This window comes from Patiria miniata, unplaced genomic scaffold, assembly GCF_015706575.1.
Source record: "Patiria miniata isolate m_02_andy unplaced genomic scaffold, ASM1570657v1 HiC_scaffold_10, whole genome shotgun sequence".
Taxonomy (NCBI): Eukaryota; Metazoa; Echinodermata; class Asteroidea; order Valvatida; family Asterinidae; genus Patiria; species Patiria miniata.
Window position 1 is genome coordinate 10,473,839 of NW_024037048.1, and position 19,911 is coordinate 10,493,749.

The following is a 19,911-nucleotide window of genomic DNA, read 5'->3' on the forward strand; positions in this document are numbered from 1 at the left end:
CGTTTGAAAAAAACTTGTTTTTTTTTTTTAAATACTGCCCTAGTGCACCATGTTTAGTTAGTCCGATTTTTTTGCAATCACTTACACACCTATGAATGGGTACAAGCCAGCTAGACTATACTTCCCTGACTATATGTCTATAAATTGCTCATCTTCATCTTAAGTGGGTCAGGGGGCCAGATTACAGGAACATGATTGTTTTTTCCCCAGCATTTAGGCTACGAACCCAAAACTTAAAAAAAAAATCAGTTTAACAACATTTGCTATAAAATGCTACCCCCCCCCCCCCCCAATCCATCTATTCTGGAAATTACCCCAAAAGCAAATGTTGTATAATATTCGTCGATTTACTTTGACGAATTGCAAAGAGTGACCACATTGATTTCTGATGCATTTTAAAAACTAAATTGAAGGGGTTCAGAGTCATTCTTGGGTCAAGTTTCAGTGGTTATTGGAACGACACAGGGCAGTACAGTTTATTCAAATCTGTATAAATATACATGTATTATATGTGGATACTAAAAACAATATTCTGTGGAGATTTAATTTGAACCCAGACAAAAAAATAATACGTTATTGAACTGAATTTTCTTGACACTTTGGGAGAGAAGTCATGGCGTTTCAGTGTGTAATCGTCGGGTGCCCCGCAGAAGGGCATATGAGCGTTCTGACGCAAAAATCATTTTCAAGAAAATTGCACTGAAAGTTTCCAATGTTCCCCCGCGCGCTTTATGACGAAAATGTTTAAATTTCATTAAAATAGAGGCAGTTTTCTACATATGCCCTTTTGCTGGGAACATTTTGGTCATTACGCGCTATTGCATAAGGGCATATGCACATATGCCCTTCTGCCGGGCACACAACGTGTTAATGTTGCTTCTCGTACCGTGATGGAGTTCAGTCATTCTTGAGGACATAAAATCAATGTCATTATATTAATGCACCCGGAGCTACAGATGTTCCAGTCCAGAAATTGTTTTCATGTATCCATTTAATAAACAAAAGACCAATTTCATTCGACTAATAGAGTATGTACACGTGTGCTTGCATGGATCTCTACGTCTCATTGTTCGCTAAAACAAACAAGAATTCTAATTATTACAAAGAACACTTCTTGCATGTTGTGCCACGCCACCCTAAGCCGGCCCGTAACAGCTGGGGGTCTCTTGGTTGGTCGCTGTGTTTGTTTGGTTGGTTATAAAACTGTCGCTGTACTAAACTAGGACCACTTTTCTGCAAGGGAAGAAATCGTCGCGTTTACGTGTCATAACCTTGGATCGTCGCCACAGATTGTTCTGCTTACACCTGAAATGGTAAGTGTTTAATAACTGGAATTTAGCTACAAGTACAATGGAAAGAAATGTGTTGTCTTCTTTGCTATAAGATTGAAAATCATTTCAAACTCGATATTGCATATTGCTACTTTTCTGACTACAATACCCGGTATCAAGGGCGGATCCAGAACACAATTTTGGGGGGGGCCAAAAAAATGTTTGGTCCCCCAAAAAGTGGGTCAAAAAAATTACGGCGTGGGGTTCGGGGCCCGCTTAAGGGCCCCGAAAATTTTTTTGATTCTAGATGCTCTGTGGTGCGATCTGAGGCAATTTCTGATCACTTTAACCAATGTTTTTTGAGGAAAAGATGGTGGTGTACTCATTGCCTGCCTTTATTGCGATGTCACATAAAAAAAAAAAAAAATTGGTTTCGTTTTGGGGGGGGGCATGGCCCCCTTTGGCCCCCCCCCTAGATCCGCCCTTGCCCGGTATTACAGTTATCGCGGGCTGCGTTCTTTTTACACTGTAAAATCAAATTATTGTGTGTCTGGCTTTTGAGGTGAAGCATAATTTAGAGTTCGATGTCTAAGCTTGATTTTGTTCACGCTGTAAGCCCAGAAATTTCAAGTTAAGATGAAAAAGGGTGCTATAAAACAGTGAATGCTTGATAAATCAAACCAGAAAGGCTCAAAATTTGACTTAAGCAGAACTTTTAGTGAAGCAGGGTAGTATGTCATCATTGTGATACTAGTGAAGGCAATGGATTCTCTTTTTGAAATTAACATGTTGTTTTGAGTTATCAGAGTTCGACTTGTCGAGACTTCACAGTAACTGATGAAAGGAAATTGAAATCATGATGGAAATTTAACAAGATGTGAGTACAGGTTTTAAGGTCAATACAGGAAGTGAGACCTAAGAAAACTTGTCTGTCATCTTTAATTCAGGCAATGAAGGTCTACATGACCATACTTCTAATGGCATCTTTGCAATGCCTCCTGATGCTGACTACTCATTGCGAGGGCAAAGGACCCAAGGCACCCACCGGCAAGAAAGCCAAGAAGGTCAAGGACTGGGAGGACCCGGACCGTGACCGTAGCAACGACCTCCTCGTCACCAAGAAGGCTTTCTTCGAGATGGAGGTGGATGATGAGCCGGTTGGGAGGATCGTCATCTCGCTGTTTGGCGAGACTTGCCCCGTGACGGTGCAGAACTTCGCTGCGCTGGTGCGTGGAACATCGAAGAACAGGGTAAGACTGGTAGAGTTATCTCCTTTTGAGAGAGTCAAGGTTATGAATGAATGCATATGTGTGGAAGAAAGATCAAAGTACCATCTTGCTAAATACACAAACGAAATAAGCAGAATGCTGATATCATTCATAATCTTCTTCAGTGTTGTAGTCGAGCTACCAACATTGAGTCCGAGTCCGAGTGCCGAGTCACAAGCCTCGAGTCCGAGTCCGAGTTCCGAGTCACAAGCCTCGAGTCCGAGTCCGAGTCACGAGTCACTTGTTCTTAGTTGTTCACCAAACTAATTAATTTTGTTAAGTTATTTTTTAATCATCCATTCTGTCATTTAAGTAAATCCCAGTGTATAAAATTTACCTTGTGGGTGTACATGTTGTTTAGACCCAAAATGTGTTTTCCTTTTAATTCCCGTCCCTAAAAAAATCCTCCTCCATCCTTTTTCTCCACGTTAAATCATCCAAAAATTATTCCTCAATGATCCTTTCCCTTCCATAAGTTAGCTTTTTCTTTTAATGAAAACACGTGACTCGAGTCACGAGTCACATAGCTCGAGTCTGAGTCATCATGGTTGAGTCCGAGTCAGATTCATTTTCCAATGTGACTCGAGTCGAGTCCGAGTCACGAAAAATGTAGCCTTTCGCCAAGGCCATCGTGGCTTAGCACGACGGAGCTGCGAAGTCCTGGACTCGAGTCCTACAACACTGCTCTCCTTTCAAAATGCCGTCGGATTTCCAGAAATACCTTTTCTGACGGCAAGCATATATGCCAATTACAATATTTGTTTTCCTCTTTTGAATTCAAAGTTTCCTGACTAATAATAAGAGACTGTATGGGTTTTCTTCCTCCATTCAGGAAAGGCTAAGCTACAATGACACCGTGGTTCATCGTATCGTGTCCGATTTCGTCATTCAGATGGGTGACGTCACAGAAGGCGATGGGACTGGCGGTAAGCGTTTCCCATATTTTTCTTTTTTGGTGTGTTATTGTTTTCATTAAGGAGTATTAAGAGATAAGGATGTTGTTGCTGTGCTTGAGATTGTTTGGTACCGCCCTCTACCGACGGTTTTGTTTGTGGCTGGCTTGTGTTGGGTCAGGAGAATAATCTCGTCGCGAGATGGTTCATGTTTTGTAGAAGTTTCCTAGAAGTCTGTGTGTACGGGATAAGAAAGAAGCTAATATAGGCACTTTCAGAGGGATTGTAATCAAATTAAAAATCAAATGTGCTTGCTTAAAGCGGAGGTTAAAAAGGGCTTCTCAAAAACATCATCACGTTCCAGCTTCAAACTCCCCGTCTCTTGAACATTTCTTACATCTTCTTTAAGTTATCCCTCCAAACATCACACTTCCTCACACTCAAACCGGAGTTTTCTGTCATTCATTCAATAGACATAGGCATTTGCCCGTGGTCTCCTCCTCAAATTATACACAGTTGGGATGACTGGCTCCGCTCCCACCACAGCCCGTCTTTCCAATGCTGCTGCTTGCAGTTCAGTGGTGTCACATCCTTAACATTTTTTTGGTGTTTAATTATTACAGGTCTAAGCATCTACGGCAAGCACTTCGACGACGAGAATTTCTACCTTCGTCACGCCGGTGCAGGCTGGGTCGCTATGGCTAACTCAGGACCTAACACCAACAACTCGCAGTTCTTTATTCTCCTCACCAAGGCGGGGTGGCTGGACGGCAGACACGTGGTGTTCGGGAAGATTACCGAAGGCATGGTAGGTTGGATTTCAGATTTTCTAAATTTTCATATCAGGAAATGTTTGTGTGTGACGCTGTTGCAATGGAGACCCTATTGTGGGGACGATTGTGGCAACTTTTGGGGCAACTTTTGTTGTTGAGTACATTTTTTTGTGCCCATACAGTACCAAATATTTGTGTGAGTGAATGCCGCTTTTACCGAATTAAACAAGACAAATCACGACCAAGGCTTCATTTTTTGTATACATTTTTTTTCCAGAGAATTATTAAAAGAACTCACATAATTGACTCACTACACGTATCGTTTGTCCCATTAGTCCACAAACTTCCTAACGACTTCTTTTTAGCCGAGATTAAAATATCGTACAATCTGCGAGAACACTTTTTATTGCTTAGAAAAACATGGAAATTGAAGGGAACAAATGGAAACGGAACGTTGATATTATTCACCAACACATTTTTAAAGGCGACCTTAATTGCTCGGACTGCAGCACCGTATTCAATCAAATTTGGCCGGACATTAAACTTGGCCCTGAAGTCAGCCAATGATAGAAAACAACCATTGTCGTCTAAAGATCACATATAAAGTAAATACTATACCGTACCAAATATTTGTGTGAGTGAATGCCGCTCTTACCGAATTAAACAAGGCAAATCACGACAAATGCCTCATAGTTTTATACATTTTTCAGAGAAGTACTAAAGAACTCACATACGCCAAGCAACTTGCGAACAGCGCCATCTATAGTTACACGAGCTCGCTTCGCTTCAGATCACTTGAAACTTATGAATTCAAATTGTTGTTTGGGAATTATTTTGAAGCAATGCTTAAGTAAGAACATATTGCATTCAATATTTAGTTTGTTCTTTTTTTAATAATATTCTTGACAGGACGTCGTTGAGCGCATAGCGCAGATAGACACGGACGATGCCGATTTCCCGCTCAAACCGGTCCGAGTCATCGACTGCGGCATCATACCGGTGAGGGCGCCCTACATACTCTCTGAAGACGCAGAGGAGCCCAAACTTTAAAGCAACTTCATGTAAACTAAAATAGCGTGATTAACGAGTTTTTTAACAATAGTCAGAAAGAAAGTCCTACAATACAATGTTTAAGCAAGTAGCCACTTTAGAAACAAACAAGTTTAACTCAAGAATTATTTTAGAAAGTTGAGGTATTCTTGTGATGACCGTTGCACGGAAAACACGATAAGGCTGTTCAACTTCAACTGCTTTGAAAACAATTTGAAATAGCACTAGTTGTCATCAGATAAGATAATTAACCACTCCAATGTCACTGTGCTTTGAGAAAACATGTATTCACAACATAATTATGAACTATCAATGTTAAAGATTGTTTTGTCTTGAAATGATTGTTGAATAAAATGTAGCAAAATGACACGTTCGTGTTGCTACTGTATTACCGATTTCCTAATGTCAGACAAATAAATAATCCATGTCTAAAGTAATAATTTATTAATAGTAATTTATTGACTGTCTCTGTCTTCGGTGCGCAGCATGCTAAAGCTAATGCAGGAGAACGTACACCAAGTGACTGCCTGAACTTTAAAGGGCTCATAAAGTAAATATTTCTTAGGATCATAGTTTGTGCTACTTTCTAATCCTCTTAAAGAGTATGAACAATAATTGATAATCCTTTTTGGTTAATTTTGTTGGAAAGTGCACTTCTTTAAACATTTAAAATGTTCCATGCTTTTCCGGACAACTGAGGGCGCTGTTGTCGTGATGTCATTTCGGGAATCACTGCTCACATTAGGTGTTTTTCTATTGAAATAGGAACCCCAAAAAATGCTCATTAAAAACATTTGTGAGGAAAGTTTGCTCAATGGCTTACTGCTTTGTACTGACACAACAACCAATCACTAATGAAAAGAAAGTATACGACAGCCAAATATCCAAAATTCTGGCAACTTTTTGTGCGTAAACTAATTGCAAAATTGAGTTTTCTGTCTGGTATGAAATCACACTTTTGCTCATGAATATGGAAATTCGCATTAACATAATTCGTATAGCATAAAAACCAAAAAGGCACCAAAACACCCTTGAAAATGGCAAAATGAAAATTGAAAATAAGGTTAAAGGGACACAAAGGTGCATTTTCAAGGATTGCATGAAGAAAATTACATTTCATGGGCCCTTTAAGTTTCAGTCTTGTGTTACAGAGGTCACAGAGTGTCAGAAATCACCGCGCAACTTTCAATAAACATTTTACCGACAAAATGGTTTGTTTTGAAAACAACCACATTTGTCTTATCGGTCGAAGCATGTGACATTACCCCATGCGCGCTCGACCCCGATAAGAGAGAATGCTCGAGTGGAATTGTGAGTTTTTAAGGTAGTGCACTTATAGCAGAAATCAAATTGATTCGTGTGGGGTTTAAACACGAGATAAACTCGGGAGAAAGTGGTGCGAGTCCATCACAGGTCCCCACAAGTCTTACAAGTCCATCACTAGTCCATCACAAGTCCATCGCAAGTCCATCACAAGTCCATCGCAAGTCCATCGCAAGTCCATCACAAGTCCATCGCAAGTCCATCACAAGTCCATCACAAGTCCAGCACAAGTCTATCACAAGTCCATCACAAGTCCGTCACAAGTCCATCACAAGTCCATCACAAGTCCATCACTAGTCCATCACAAGTGCATCACAAGTTCATCACAAGCCCATCACAAGTTCATCACTAGTCCATCACAAGTCCATCACAAATTCATCACAAGTCCATCACTAGTCCATCACAAATTCATCACAAGTCCATCACAAGTTCATCACCTGTCCATCACAAGTCCATCACAAGTCCATAAACAAGTCCATCACAAGTCCTTCACAGGTCCTTCACAAGTCCATCACTAGTCCATCACAAGTTCATCACAAGTCCATCACAAGTTCATCACCTGTCCATCACAAGTCCATCACAAGTCCCTCACAAGTCCATAAACAAATCCATCACAAGTCCTTCACAAGTCCTTCACAAGTCCATCACAAGTCCATCACAAGTCCATCACTAGTCCATCACAAGTTCATCACAAGTCCATCACAAGTCCATCACAAGTCCATCACTAGTCCATCACAAGTCCATCACAAGTCATCACAAGTCATCACAAGTCATCACAAGTCCTTCACAAGTCCATCACAAGTTCATCACAAGTCCATCACAAGTTCATCACAAGTCATCACAAGTCACCACAAGTCATCACAAGTCATCACAAGTCATCCCAAGTCATCCCAAGTCACCACAAGTAATCACAAGTCAACCACAAGTCAATCACAAGTCAATCACAAGTCCATCACAAGTCACCACAAGTAATCACAAGTCCTCCAGTCCCAAGTCACGTCACAAGCTATTCAAATGAACTGTGACAAAGGCATTCCTTTGTTATTGTTCATCCCCTGTTACCTGTGACCCGACTTGTGATTTACTTGTGACTGGAATTGTGATTGATTCGACTACAACAGTAGCTTGAAGCACGGGCGTGGTTACGAGGGGGTTCCAGTCCCCACGTCGGAGTATGTTTCCTCCCACCCCCACCCCCACAAAAGGCGTACCCTTTATAACTACACTTTTCTCTCGACGACTTTCCAATATCAATGCTTCAAAGTCCCGATCCCCAGGTTCAAAGAAACAGTACATGTACATAGCTACATGTTTCAAGCGAACTTCCAAACGAAAGTTTCCCAACGACAGCTGACTCAATAACTTTTACAAAGTGGATCACATTAATGTTAAGTGAGTGGAAATTGGTTTATGGGGTTCTCATGTGTGACATGAAATCTTGGAGTTGTGGTCTGCGTCACGATCATGATAATGATGATCATATGCCTATGATGGCTCACATTATATAGCATCCCATGTGTGTCTTTATTTCCATTTACGCGCCTCGACAAATGCATGAAGTCTGATGCCAAAGTCAGTTTACATAGTGACGTGTTTATGTGACTTGAATGTGGCGGTAGACTTCAAACAAGTCTGAAATCGCTCCGTCAGTAGAGGTGCCTCAACCCAACCCACTGCTCTGACCCGACATTGTGTACGTCAGAAAATCCACCTGTCATGATCGGTTTACTTGATGATTGGCCAATGAGGAGCGGCGGTCTGCGCATGCGCCAATCGCGTTTATCTTGGCAGGCAAAGACCCAAACAGGATCTGGCACGGAATCTGAGATTGCCCGTTTTTTTTCGTGGGAATTCGACTTGGGATGGGATGCTATTTTTCAACACTGATCGATAATTATTACTAATCAATGATGACTGATTAATCAATTTGTCATTTACTGGCGTACACGTTACCGCATAGGGACAACGTCATGATCAGTTTGGTGTATACAAGTTAAGGTATTGGTGAACACTATGTACAGCCGGATAAACGTAAAGAACACAATTCCATTTGGTTGACATTACAAGAATCAAAGCTACTAAAGGGATGTTCTAATTGGTTACAGACCCTAGTGATGAATTGCTCTGCAATAGGTTTCGATGATTAAGTAACAACTTGCAGTATAGATCCGGTTAAAGCATCGATGCTGCTGATTAGGAACCGCGCTTAATGGAGGCGACGTGTCAAAATTGTAATTAGTGGTAATCATGTTTGTCCAGATAGTGCCAAAAACACCCTCTGTTTTATGTCACATGCTAAAGAAGCCTCTTTTACAGAGCGGGAGAAGGGTCTTGAAAGGATTTACGACGAAGGAGGAACCTTTATGCAAACCGAATGCCTGGACATTCTGCTTCGACCCTCCACCTCATTTGAGGTCAACTGAGGTCAATCTGCAGGGGGGGGGGGGCATGAGCGTCGCCAGGATTTTTCTAGAGGGGGACAAAGCACATTTCCCCCCAAAAAATCCCTATTTTTTCCCAGCATTTAATTTCCCGATTGATAATTCTTGGAGGGGTGGGCAGGGATATTCCCCCCAGACCCATTAAATTAGCAACCATATTATTTCACTCTTTTTCTTTCTTTTTCCCCCTTTTCCCCCTTTTTTCTTTTTGGCTCTTCCGGGGGGAGGGGGGGGGGGAGCGGCCCCCCTTGCCCCCCCCCCCCCCCTCGTGACGGCCATGGGGGGCACTCCGAGGCCTCATTTTCCGGAGGAGGCACTCAATGCGTGTTTAATGATAACGATCTCAGCAATTTTTTGTCTTCCGAAAATTCTGAGTGGGGGCTTCGAGCAAGGGTAGGGCATGCCCCACGCCCCCCCCTCCCCCAACAGATACGCCATCGTGTGGCATTCCATCGGACTGTATAATTCTTCAGCAGCAATCACGTTCAGTTTACTAGCCCATGTGATCTGCAAGACGTGCTCGAACTCTCAAGCACATATTTGTACCATTTACGCCGACATATGGAAACATTTTGGGAACATCATTGGCAATTATGTTGAGGGACATGGACTGGTTCAGCTAGCTGCCTCGTAGATCATCTCAACGAAGACAGCTGCGTCTTTGGCAATCTCAGCTCTTTTCTTTCATAACTCGAAATTAAGTCTGATTACGTCTGATATCCCGGTGTTTTTACCGAAACCTGAAAAAATTGACTTTTGGGTCGAGTCCATGTCCGGGTTTGCCTGCTCTTCAAATTGGAATTTCATGGAAGCGAAGAGGTTATTGATGAAGAAATAAATGTCTTGGCCCAAGGCGTTAATGGCATGGTGCCAATGTGGGTCTTGCAAAACATGGAGTACGCAAAAAAATGGGACCCAAAATGATGATGTTCCCAACCTCCATCATCCACCCTTCCTCTAAACTTGAACGTCACTCATCAAAAAAATCCTACTCTTGCCCATCCTCCTTTCAAAGCAATCAGCTGTATTTGGCCCACTTGGTTAATTACAGTAATGTTTAAATCAAATTACAGCAGTTTCAGAAATGATGTCCGTGATAACTGGTAATTAAAAATCCATCATTGGCGTTTTGGCAGGAGAAAGATGGGGGGGGGGGGGAGGGGGGAGGTCATCGTTGATAATTAAGAGACCGTGTAAGCCAGTATGCAAACTTTCAAGACTTCACCACGGCAATTTTCTCAAAATCAGATGAATAATTTCACAGCTTCCTATTATGGGAAGTTCAATTTCCCATCCTCTTGAAATTCGAGCTGGTTGTTGAGATCTACAGTGTCCAAACCTTTCAAGCAAGAATTCGTTCATCACGTGATGCCAACATTACATCACCTGACTCGCCAAGACCCGCTGAGATGTCAAAAGTCACGCCATGCGCGGCAACGTGACGTCAAGTGCGCTATTCAACATGCGCAGCGGGTGCTGCCCCGCCCACTTTATTTTACTACATGATTTTCATTCATAAACGCAACGCGGTACGCGCCACTAGCCAACCAGCTACAGTTTAGCCCGCGCTACATGTACACCACACCGGGGCTTATCCAGCTGTGATGTTTGTTTAGGTCCAGACCTGCGTATAAAAACAAACCTGGTTCCCACATTCTCACAAGTTTAGTCGTCGGGCCCCGTGGCTTCAACTTGTCGGGTGAACTTGTACTTGTTGAAACAGTGTGAGGTCCTGTACTACAAGACATTGTGATCATTCGCCGCTAACACTACATACGTGCAGTCTAGCACTAGTTCTCCACACATGCACTCCGTATTACTACAGGTACAACTGCACGTTCACGCCAACTTGCCAAAATTCGACGGAATTCCGAGGCGTCGGTTGTGCATGCCTCTACTGACTCTCAAGAACAACTTCCTCTCAAGGTGAACTTGAATACTTCGCCATGTTGACGGTCTGTTACGTCATCGTGACGCTCGTGTGTCTTGGACAGACACTGCCGACAAAAGATTCAATAGAGTTCAATCATCCAGAACAAGGTAGGTGACACGAAACGAAAAACCTAGAATTTGTTTTCTTCAAAAAAAATCTTCTTTTTTTTTTAGCTTACACAAGGGCATCATTTCACATGGCCAAATCATCGAGTTGCAACAATTAAGACAGCTAAAGTAACATTTGATGACCTGTGAGGAATTTTTACCTTCTAATTACCCGTGGGAAACTAAATCAATGTGAATCATGTCATCGAGATTCGTAAGCAAACACAGTAAATAGTAACATCTTCCTCGGATATTCAGATTGCTTATTTTCCATTGAGTTGTCTTTATTTTTGATGGTCCCAGAGGGCCAGCCTATAAAGTCCTCTTTGTACATCTCACTGAACGACTGACTTTGTGACCAAGACTAATGTACAACATTTGCTGTTGCTGCATTTTTCGGAAATAAATGAATTTGGAGGATTAGTATGTTATAGCAAATATTGTTAAAATGACTTTTTTCACGTTTTGGGTTTGTAGATGCTGGGAAAACCAAGAAAACCAATCATGTATTTGCAGTCTGGTTCCCTTACCCCACTTATAAGATAAAACGGAGCAATTAATAGACTTTGGGGAATTGTAAGGTCAGAGAATCAGTCTAGCAGGCTTGTACCTCTTCACAGGTGTGTAATCAATTGCAAAGAAAATGCAGAATAACTAATTATGAAAAATTCGGAGCAATTTTTGAAAAATAGCCAGTTTTCTCCAACGCTGGTCGGCCGACCAGCGTTGGAAAAATACAATTTTTCTTAAAAATGTCAGCACATCGGGGGCCACGATTTTACAGGATGCTTTAGACTGTCATTCCCTAACAATCTAGTATAAGGCATTTCGCGATAATTTGAACATTTCGTTTTGTGATGTTTGCAAATGTTGTATCTTCCCTTTAAAGCTTGCCTTGTCTTTTTTGTAGTAGTATCAGTGACGGATCCCCACCCCTTTTGGCCGCCAACAAAATAGGAAAATCATGCAAAAAAAGCAGCACATCCTGCAAGTGCAAAACCTCCTCCCCTTGAAACCCCCCCCCCCATATAGCTGGATCCGCCCCTGAGTGTAGTTTGAAGATCTGATTTTCTTAGTTACATCATCATATTCCCTTCTTACTAGCAAAACAGAACAATCAAAGATACCATGCACACGTATACTCTTCAAAGATCGTGACAACTTCTTGTGTTTTGGTTTGGCAGTGTTTTGCCAGTCCCACCATACCGCCTGAGGCCCCTAGAGGGGCAGGGTAGGGCAGAGGCGCCTAGGTACGGCAGGCTCAACAAGTGGTTTGGCTGTCGGTCCTTATCTACACTGACCTACATTAATCAAAGTACTTTTCCTGGGTAAAGTTCGGTATGAGACCTGTATGGGAACACATCTCATGTCGGTGCATTTTATCTAATGTGTTTTAGATGCTGGCAGTACCTACACGTTGACAATTGTCATTGATTTCATTTTTTAAAGTTGGTTTTGCCCTACAACACTATTCTTAATATAAATTAAGTATAGTGTTGTCCAACTTGTACGAGGGCACGTGAGCCAATTCACAAACTTACTCTGTGGGACTCCAACCCACGACCTACTACTTACTAGTGCAGACGTCTTACCACTCGACCATCGAGCTTGCTGGCTGGTTTGACTCTTAACAACTATTTAAGTGGGTTTATTTGAAAATAAAAACAGCATTAGGTCGGTGAATATATCAATAAAGTTATAGTATTTTTGTAGGTGTAAGTTGTTAACAGTAATCGTTCTGTCCTTTAATTTACCAAAGTTGAACAAAAAAACCTGTATACAACCTGCCTGAAATGTCTTGACTTAAAAGGGAATCTATTGGAAAGGGAAATGCGACTTTGGGGCTCTAAAACGCGTTTCTCACGAAATTATGAAAAATGTTTCTGTTTAATTATTGTGCTAATGAATTTCGAGGTACAAAATATGGTCATCAAAATAATGTCGAGCTAAAGTGCACCTTGAAGTGCCACGTGCGTTCATCGTTTACCATGTATCAATTTGGATTTCAACAAACTGTCAGTTAGCAGTTGCTTTACATGCCAAAATGCAGACCCAAGATATAAACACCGGTAAAAACATGGTAGCCTCTATTTAGAAGGTCTCAGTAGTACATTGTACCTGTCGCGTGCACCCGATCTACCGAAAACAAACATTGGCCTATATTTCTCCCCCAGTATTTATTTTTCTCTCAGCTTAATAAGAAAATGCTTGACTCTTGTTCGCACTCTCAGTGGAGCACTGGAGGGTGGGCCGATTTCACGACGGTCGGCATGTAAGTCAGTAAAAGAAAAACGTGTTTAAAATCACCATGACCTCTTGGCCTAAAAACAACAGGGAGATCCGCACACATACACGATGTTGGCGTTCCGAATCGCCTTGACTTAAACGGAGCAAGGACGGGAACTCCTTACGGTGAATTTGGAGTAAAAGAGTGAAGTCTTATATCTAGAGAGGATCATAATTCAATCAATCTTCGTCTAGTCTGGCGTGAAAATCTTGGCTGGATGATAATCGAAGACAGGTTTCGGTCTCCGAGTAGTGATACGAAATGTACGAGAGAACTCAGGCCCGGGAGACTTAGGTGTTTGTGGTTTTTGTTTTGTATCTCGTGGACTTACATTGCAGCCATGTGGTGGATTATTTACTTATCGATGTTAAAGGCTATGGGAAGATTTCAGTGCCTGTCAGTCATATTGCGAATTTGCACATTTAACTTTATTTTAAAGGTTGGAGAAGTGAGAATTTGAATTTGTTGAATTCCGATGGCATAGCGCCTTCTTAAGTCATGCACAATGGTAATAAAGTCTATCAGTATTTTTGATAAGCGTCCCCCCCCCAAAAAAGTAAAGTCTGTCACAAGCCAATGTGGCCCATCAGGCCGGCGTTTATCTCCGGTTTCAGTAGCATGAAACGACTGAAATATTTCTACTCCCCCTGGATGGGATGCTAGTCCATCGCAGGTTACTCCCCAGCTAATGCCAATACCCATTAATACTCCTGGGTGGAGAGGGGCAAGTGGGGTTAAGTGGCTTGCCCAAGGACAAGGTCATAATTATGACCATCAGCTGGATTCGAACCCCTGGCCCTCTGATCATGAGTCACGAACCCTAACCACTAGGCCACACTACCCACATAAGCGGCCGTAGCATCTGATTCAGGAATATCTTCCATCGAGCGTATAGGTACATGTCTGTTACAAAAGTGAAGATGTTCAAGATATCGAAATGAGTAATGATGCAGGGTGATGATGATAGTGAGCTAAGTAAGAGTGAGATTCAATGAATACTTCCTTGGTGAAGAACTGACAGATTTGAAAAATGAAAACTGTGATCGGACCGGACTCGAAACAGAGGAAAGGGACAGCCATACAATCCGTAGGGGCAGAGGGCTAATCACGTGAGGGATCTTGGGATCACTGGAACAAAAAACAATGACCACAGTATTCGAAGACAACACTTCCTAAACAATTATTCGATTCACGTTACCGTCTTCATGATTGATACTTGGGACAATCGGACTTGTCTTCGTGAAACTTGTTTTGTCTCGTGTTTGTACAATGATGGTACAAGTGAATCACTCTCACAAATTGATCGCAGTTGTCTTTGAAAACACCAGCATCCGGACAGGTGAAGTCTTGGCGTGGCATAGATTTTCTTGACCCCCGTCTCACTTTGATGGAGGGTGGCGTGGGAAAAATAAACCACTACCTGGGGAGACTAAACCATGCGGTAGAGCCTAATACGATTATCGGAAAAGAAGAGGGCTATAGATTTGGATATTAAAATATGTCTTGACAAAATTTGCGGAGTTTTAGTTTGAATCACTTATTGTTGTGTTGGTCAAAGCAGTGTACAAATTAAAATATATTTGTTACAAACACATCATTACAAGATGCCAAAGCTTAATGCATGGTGTAGCACCAATATTCCAGAATAACTTTGAGGGGGTGGTGGGGACTGGGGGCGGGGAATAGTGAGGATTTGAGGGAGGCGCATTATAATCTTCCTTTTCCGAATCATCCATCTGGTTCCTATAGGATTTCTAAATTGATAATTTCTTCTTCCACTTTCCTAACCATAATCGCCTGTTCCAGGAATACTTTGGACTCCCACGTCAACAATTAACCCACCTCTTAAAATGGGCCTTATCTCCAAGACTCCAAACGACCCTTGAACATCATTAATAATGAATGCAAAATCAATGTTAAGTTGTCAATTTTTGCTACGGGTATAAGAACAAATTATCCCCCTTTTTCTATTGCAGCTGATTTCATCAAGTCCTTGACCGATTTCGAAATCGTCATCCCGTCCCTAGTGGACGGCAATGGGGTTTTCATCTCGCACGATCTGAGCGGGGTCCGAGTTGACCGCCACAACTCGGCACCTGGCCAGGACTCGAAACTTCCCGTTCAAGGCGGCGAAGAAAAGTCCCCATCTTCAGTCCACTACAAACTGAGTTTGTCCGGAGAAGATCTCCATCTCCAACTGCAGCGGAGTGATCGTCTGATCGCACCGGGTTTTGTGGCGGAGAGACGTGGGAGGAACGTGTCGGAGGCACGGTTGGGACGCATCGACCACGTCCGCCACTGTCATTTCAACGGACATGTACGCGGACGGCGCGATTCACGGGTGGCCGTTAGTACATGCGACGGCGTTGTAAGTACACATTTCAACTTTTTAGCTGCGGATAGCAGCTCAACAAATTGCCGTGTCTCTCCGTTAGTTAGTTAGTTAGTTAGTAACAAACGTTCCAGTGCAGCCTTGCATGGCTATATATATCAACTTGTCCCTCATGCCCCGTCCCTCTGTTGTGTCACTTTAATGGGTCTCCATGCACTGACCGTCAAAGGTCATTATGGAGTCACTAGGGTTAAAAACCTGATTTTTGTACTCAAAACACTACTCCTTCCAAAAATTACACGGCACAATCAGGTCACTCTGTTGTGCATGAACACAAATTGGTTGGCCCGCAGCTTCCCTCGTAAGACACACACACACAAATCTTTCTGGCGACTACAGGTGTAATCATGTCAATTACAAGCCAATCACAAGTCAAATCACAAAACAGATCACAAGTTGGCCTAAGGTTATACCTTGTGATGGACGGCCAAGAAATGCCTATGACGCAGCTTGCGACGAAATTACCTTGTGATTGTCTTGTGATGATGCTTTATGATGACTTGTAACGACTGACTTCACTTTAAAAAAATTGATAATATACGGGGAAAGGATTTGCATACTTTTACCTCTGCATTACCCATAATTTATCTCATTTAATCCAAACTACTTCATAAAATTAATAGCATTTACTATTTTGTTTGACACAATTTGGAATTCCCAAGGCGTGTTTTTTTCTTTGTTATTCACTTTAAGATGAAAAACTTTAATGAAATATCTTTATTCCGAATCTGTTTATATAATAAAGGAGCCGCCGAATAAACACAAATCATTCTTAACTCACTGCAAGTTCAACTGCGGTCGACATTATGAGCAAACAAGTGTATTTGTGTGTTTGTGGCTTATGAAACAATGGAGAGTCTGGTTTTTATCAAGTGTACATCCCAGTGTTGACACGGGGAGACAAGAACCAGACTTCCCGTCACACATCACGTACGAGTGGAGCTGTGCCTCATAGTTTTCCGGATGGTTGCGTTATGGAATGGAATTTCATGTTTTGTTTACGATGAGTGATCTGATTGCCAAGGCTTCAACTCAATGTGCAATGCATTCCTTAAATCGGAAACAATGTTTTACCCGTGTACGTGCTTGCACGATTTTGGCACCGGAATATACTTTAACAAATCTTAGCTCTACACTGTCTTTAATCATAATCTACGGTCGCTGGTTAATTATTAGTCGTCAATTTTGTTAGATCTAACAAGTATTGACCTAATCTAAAACTGTAATATCTTCTCCTGTCTTCTGTCTAAGTTGGTGTGATGTTTCCCCCCGGATGCTTTGCCGACTATATGATACAGATACAGATATCTATTTGATACAATTTCACTCCCACTAAAAAAAATATATTTATCTTCTAATGACCTCCAATTCAATTGATATTTCTTGGAACATTCGCGGTTAATATTGATGTATCTCTTGAGGGTTTTGAAGGTGATCTTGAACTTTTCAGACAACCCGCAGGCGGTAGGCTAGGGGGTATACCCATGGGGGTAGACCCACGGGGACAGAGTCAATTGCGCAAACAACTTGAACATTTTTCCCATGACATGTAAAAATGTGTAGCACATGATGAAAGTGGATGTACGAGAGTGTCTCGAGCTAAGGGGCGGATCCAGGTTGGATTAAGGGGGGGGCGTCGTCATTAAATTCGATCCTTAATTAACGGTACAGTTTTTTTTTTTTTTTTACATTTACAATCAAAACGATTTGACAGGATTCATTATAAATTCCTACTTACAATCTTATCCATACGCAGTATTACATTTCATATAAATAGATTGGAAAGGAAATGATTATTTTGGAGAAGGTGTGGACGTAATAATTACAATGAACGTGAAAACACGCAATGCACGTTAGAAATACCAATAGGTCCAAGACCAATATACATCCATTATCTGCTAATTGCGGTATCGAATCAGGATACAGTAAGAAAGTTTCCCATCCAGGGCTAACTATTGGAAACGAGGTTGAAAATGTAGAAGCACTGGGGACGAAGTTCCCCCATGGAGATTTATTTGTCCAATAACATGGACAAACGTTCAACTGAAATTGGGCGCCCTCACCCCCCCAACTGTAACATCCAACCCCCCCCCCCCCCGGCTACGCCGCTCCTTTGACTAGCGCCCCTTGATAAAGACATTATCATTGGCATTATGGGAAAAAGCCAACATAGGGGCGGGGCTGGATAGCTCAGTTGGTAGAACACCGGAACGGCAATCCGGCGGGTCAACTTCAAAACGTGCTTCATAACACGCTCTAGTCAATTTCTTTGGTCAACTGTCCCCCCCCCCCAGCCGCTGAATAGTTTCATGAAACTAAAGTTGGCCAAAAACTAACAAATAGAATGCGAAAGTTCCTGTATTCATTATCAAATTGCCTTAGAACGCAGGAGAAAACATCGTATAACAATTTCAAAACCTTCCGGGCATGTCTCCGTATCCCCCTAGCAGGGCGCCTTCTCTCAACCCCCCCCCCCCCTTGATATCACCCCCCCCCTTCTGAAAGGTAAATCCACCCTGTGTTTTCGACACATTGTGCAAGTTCATCCGTACGTACAGTCCAAAAAGGCAATGGATTTCGCAACTCCAAACCGAAAGGCGAAATGAGATCATTTTGGGACGAACACGAAAACACTTATCACTTATAGCGAGCGCCACTCGATGTTAATGCCCGGTTATCTGAGGCAGTTGACGGTCGACGTAGAGGCCGCAAAACACGCTCAAGCCTCAGATACCGCGGAGTGACGATGTGCCACTCTATACTGTGTGGAATGCCGAAACATGAGGAGGGGTTATCTTAAGTGTTATCCCATCCAGAATTACAAGAGGAAAACAAAGAAAAAAACATGTGGTATTTTGCAATTTAAGTGCATTTTTTTTTCTCGTCAAATACTCGGATCAGGTTGAGGTGAAAAGCTATCAGCTCAAATTTCAAAACTTTGACAGAAATTTCCCAATTTCATGTCAAGTAAATTTTGTTGCTTCGATGCATGCTAGTGCTACCTATATTTTGCGCACTGTAGCTGAAAAAAAAACCACGGAGAATATTAGCAAGAACAAATTACATCCCTCATTAGCAGCGCCATTGGGCTCACATTAGCATGGGCTTACAGTGTACAAACGACCGAAGAAAGAGGGTTGCCGGGGGGGGGGGGGTAATGTCCACTGGGGGGCTCAGGAAGCTCCGCCTCTTAATTCCTCCTCTCCTTATAATCTATGCGATCTAATGACATGGCCACCATGCAGGATACGGTTATCGTGCAATCCAACGCGAGGGTGCAACCTGTGTGTAAGAACAATCTCGGATGTTTGAAATATTTACGCTTTTACCACCCAAAGAGAAGGCATCAAATTTAATATCCTTTTTTTAATAGTATAATAATTCCATAAAAATGCAATCACATTTTTGTCTGTCGTCATGTGATAACATAAAAAAAAATGTGGCATTGCTTTAAATGTCATTTACTGCGATATATAAGGAATTACTGCACGATTTTGTGGTCTGTCTTCGATTGGGAACTAGACTTCAGAACCACATAGTTTCGCAACCTATTGCGATTGACTATGACTTTATTAAGCAGCTGTAAAGCTCTAGTGGGAAATAAAAAAGGTCAGCAATGAGCAAAATTGCTCCCTGAGGGACTGTAGGTGGATGATTTATCGGACGTGTATGGCCCTTGTTACATCGAGTCGGAAGGTTCATCGTGCCTCTAAATAATAACCTCGAACCCCTCGGCATGAAAAGTGTCTTACACGGAGTAACCTTGACCTCGGGGAGGTCGGACCCAGGGGAACGGTTAATCTTCATGTTCGCCTCGCCGACAGAGCTGAATCACTCCCTAGAATATAATCCATCACGATTTGTACCGCGAATTAGGCAGAAAGGGGAAAAAACAACAACCCTGAGATTCCGTATCTAGGTAGCCATTTTTCATATTTTTTTTCATTCCCAAAGTCGGAAAAAGAGTCTTCAAAATTGAGAAACTGCCGCGCTTGCTGCGCCATCTGAGTGCTGGGTTTGTCCCCGTGAATACTACGCATGCGTCAAAAACCTGTTGACTACTCTTCAGTTAATCAAGCTTGTGTCACAGAGTAACTTCAGCACCTGACAATTTCAGCACAAAAGTATCGAAACAAAACTGGACACCACACATGCGTCACAAACTTCTGGACT

General features: G+C 42.2%; 2 protein-coding genes across 2 annotated transcripts in view; both read left to right on the top strand.

Moving 5' to 3' along the window:
• Positions 1-1,199: 1,199 nt before the first annotated feature.
• Positions 1,200-5,695, top strand: LOC119737697 (peptidyl-prolyl cis-trans isomerase B-like). The gene is made up of 5 exons (XM_038212242.1): positions 1,200-1,313; positions 2,219-2,521; positions 3,372-3,465; positions 4,056-4,240; positions 5,115-5,695. Exons 1-5 carry the CDS (start codon positions 1,311-1,313, stop codon positions 5,253-5,255), a joined length of 726 nt encoding a protein of 241 aa, XP_038068170.1. The 5' UTR covers positions 1,200-1,310; the 3' UTR covers positions 5,256-5,695.
• Positions 5,696-10,559: 4,864 nt separating this feature from the next.
• The window catches only part of LOC119737705 (A disintegrin and metalloproteinase with thrombospondin motifs 7-like), a 34,477-nt gene continuing 25,125 nt past the window's right edge, over positions 10,560-19,911 (top strand). Inside the window, exons 1-2 of the mRNA XM_038212255.1 lie at positions 10,560-11,059; positions 15,323-15,714. Coding sequence (XP_038068183.1) covers positions 10,966-11,059; positions 15,323-15,714 — 486 coding nt within the window. The 5' untranslated portion in view covers positions 10,560-10,965. The remainder of the gene's footprint in view (positions 11,060-15,322; positions 15,715-19,911) is intronic.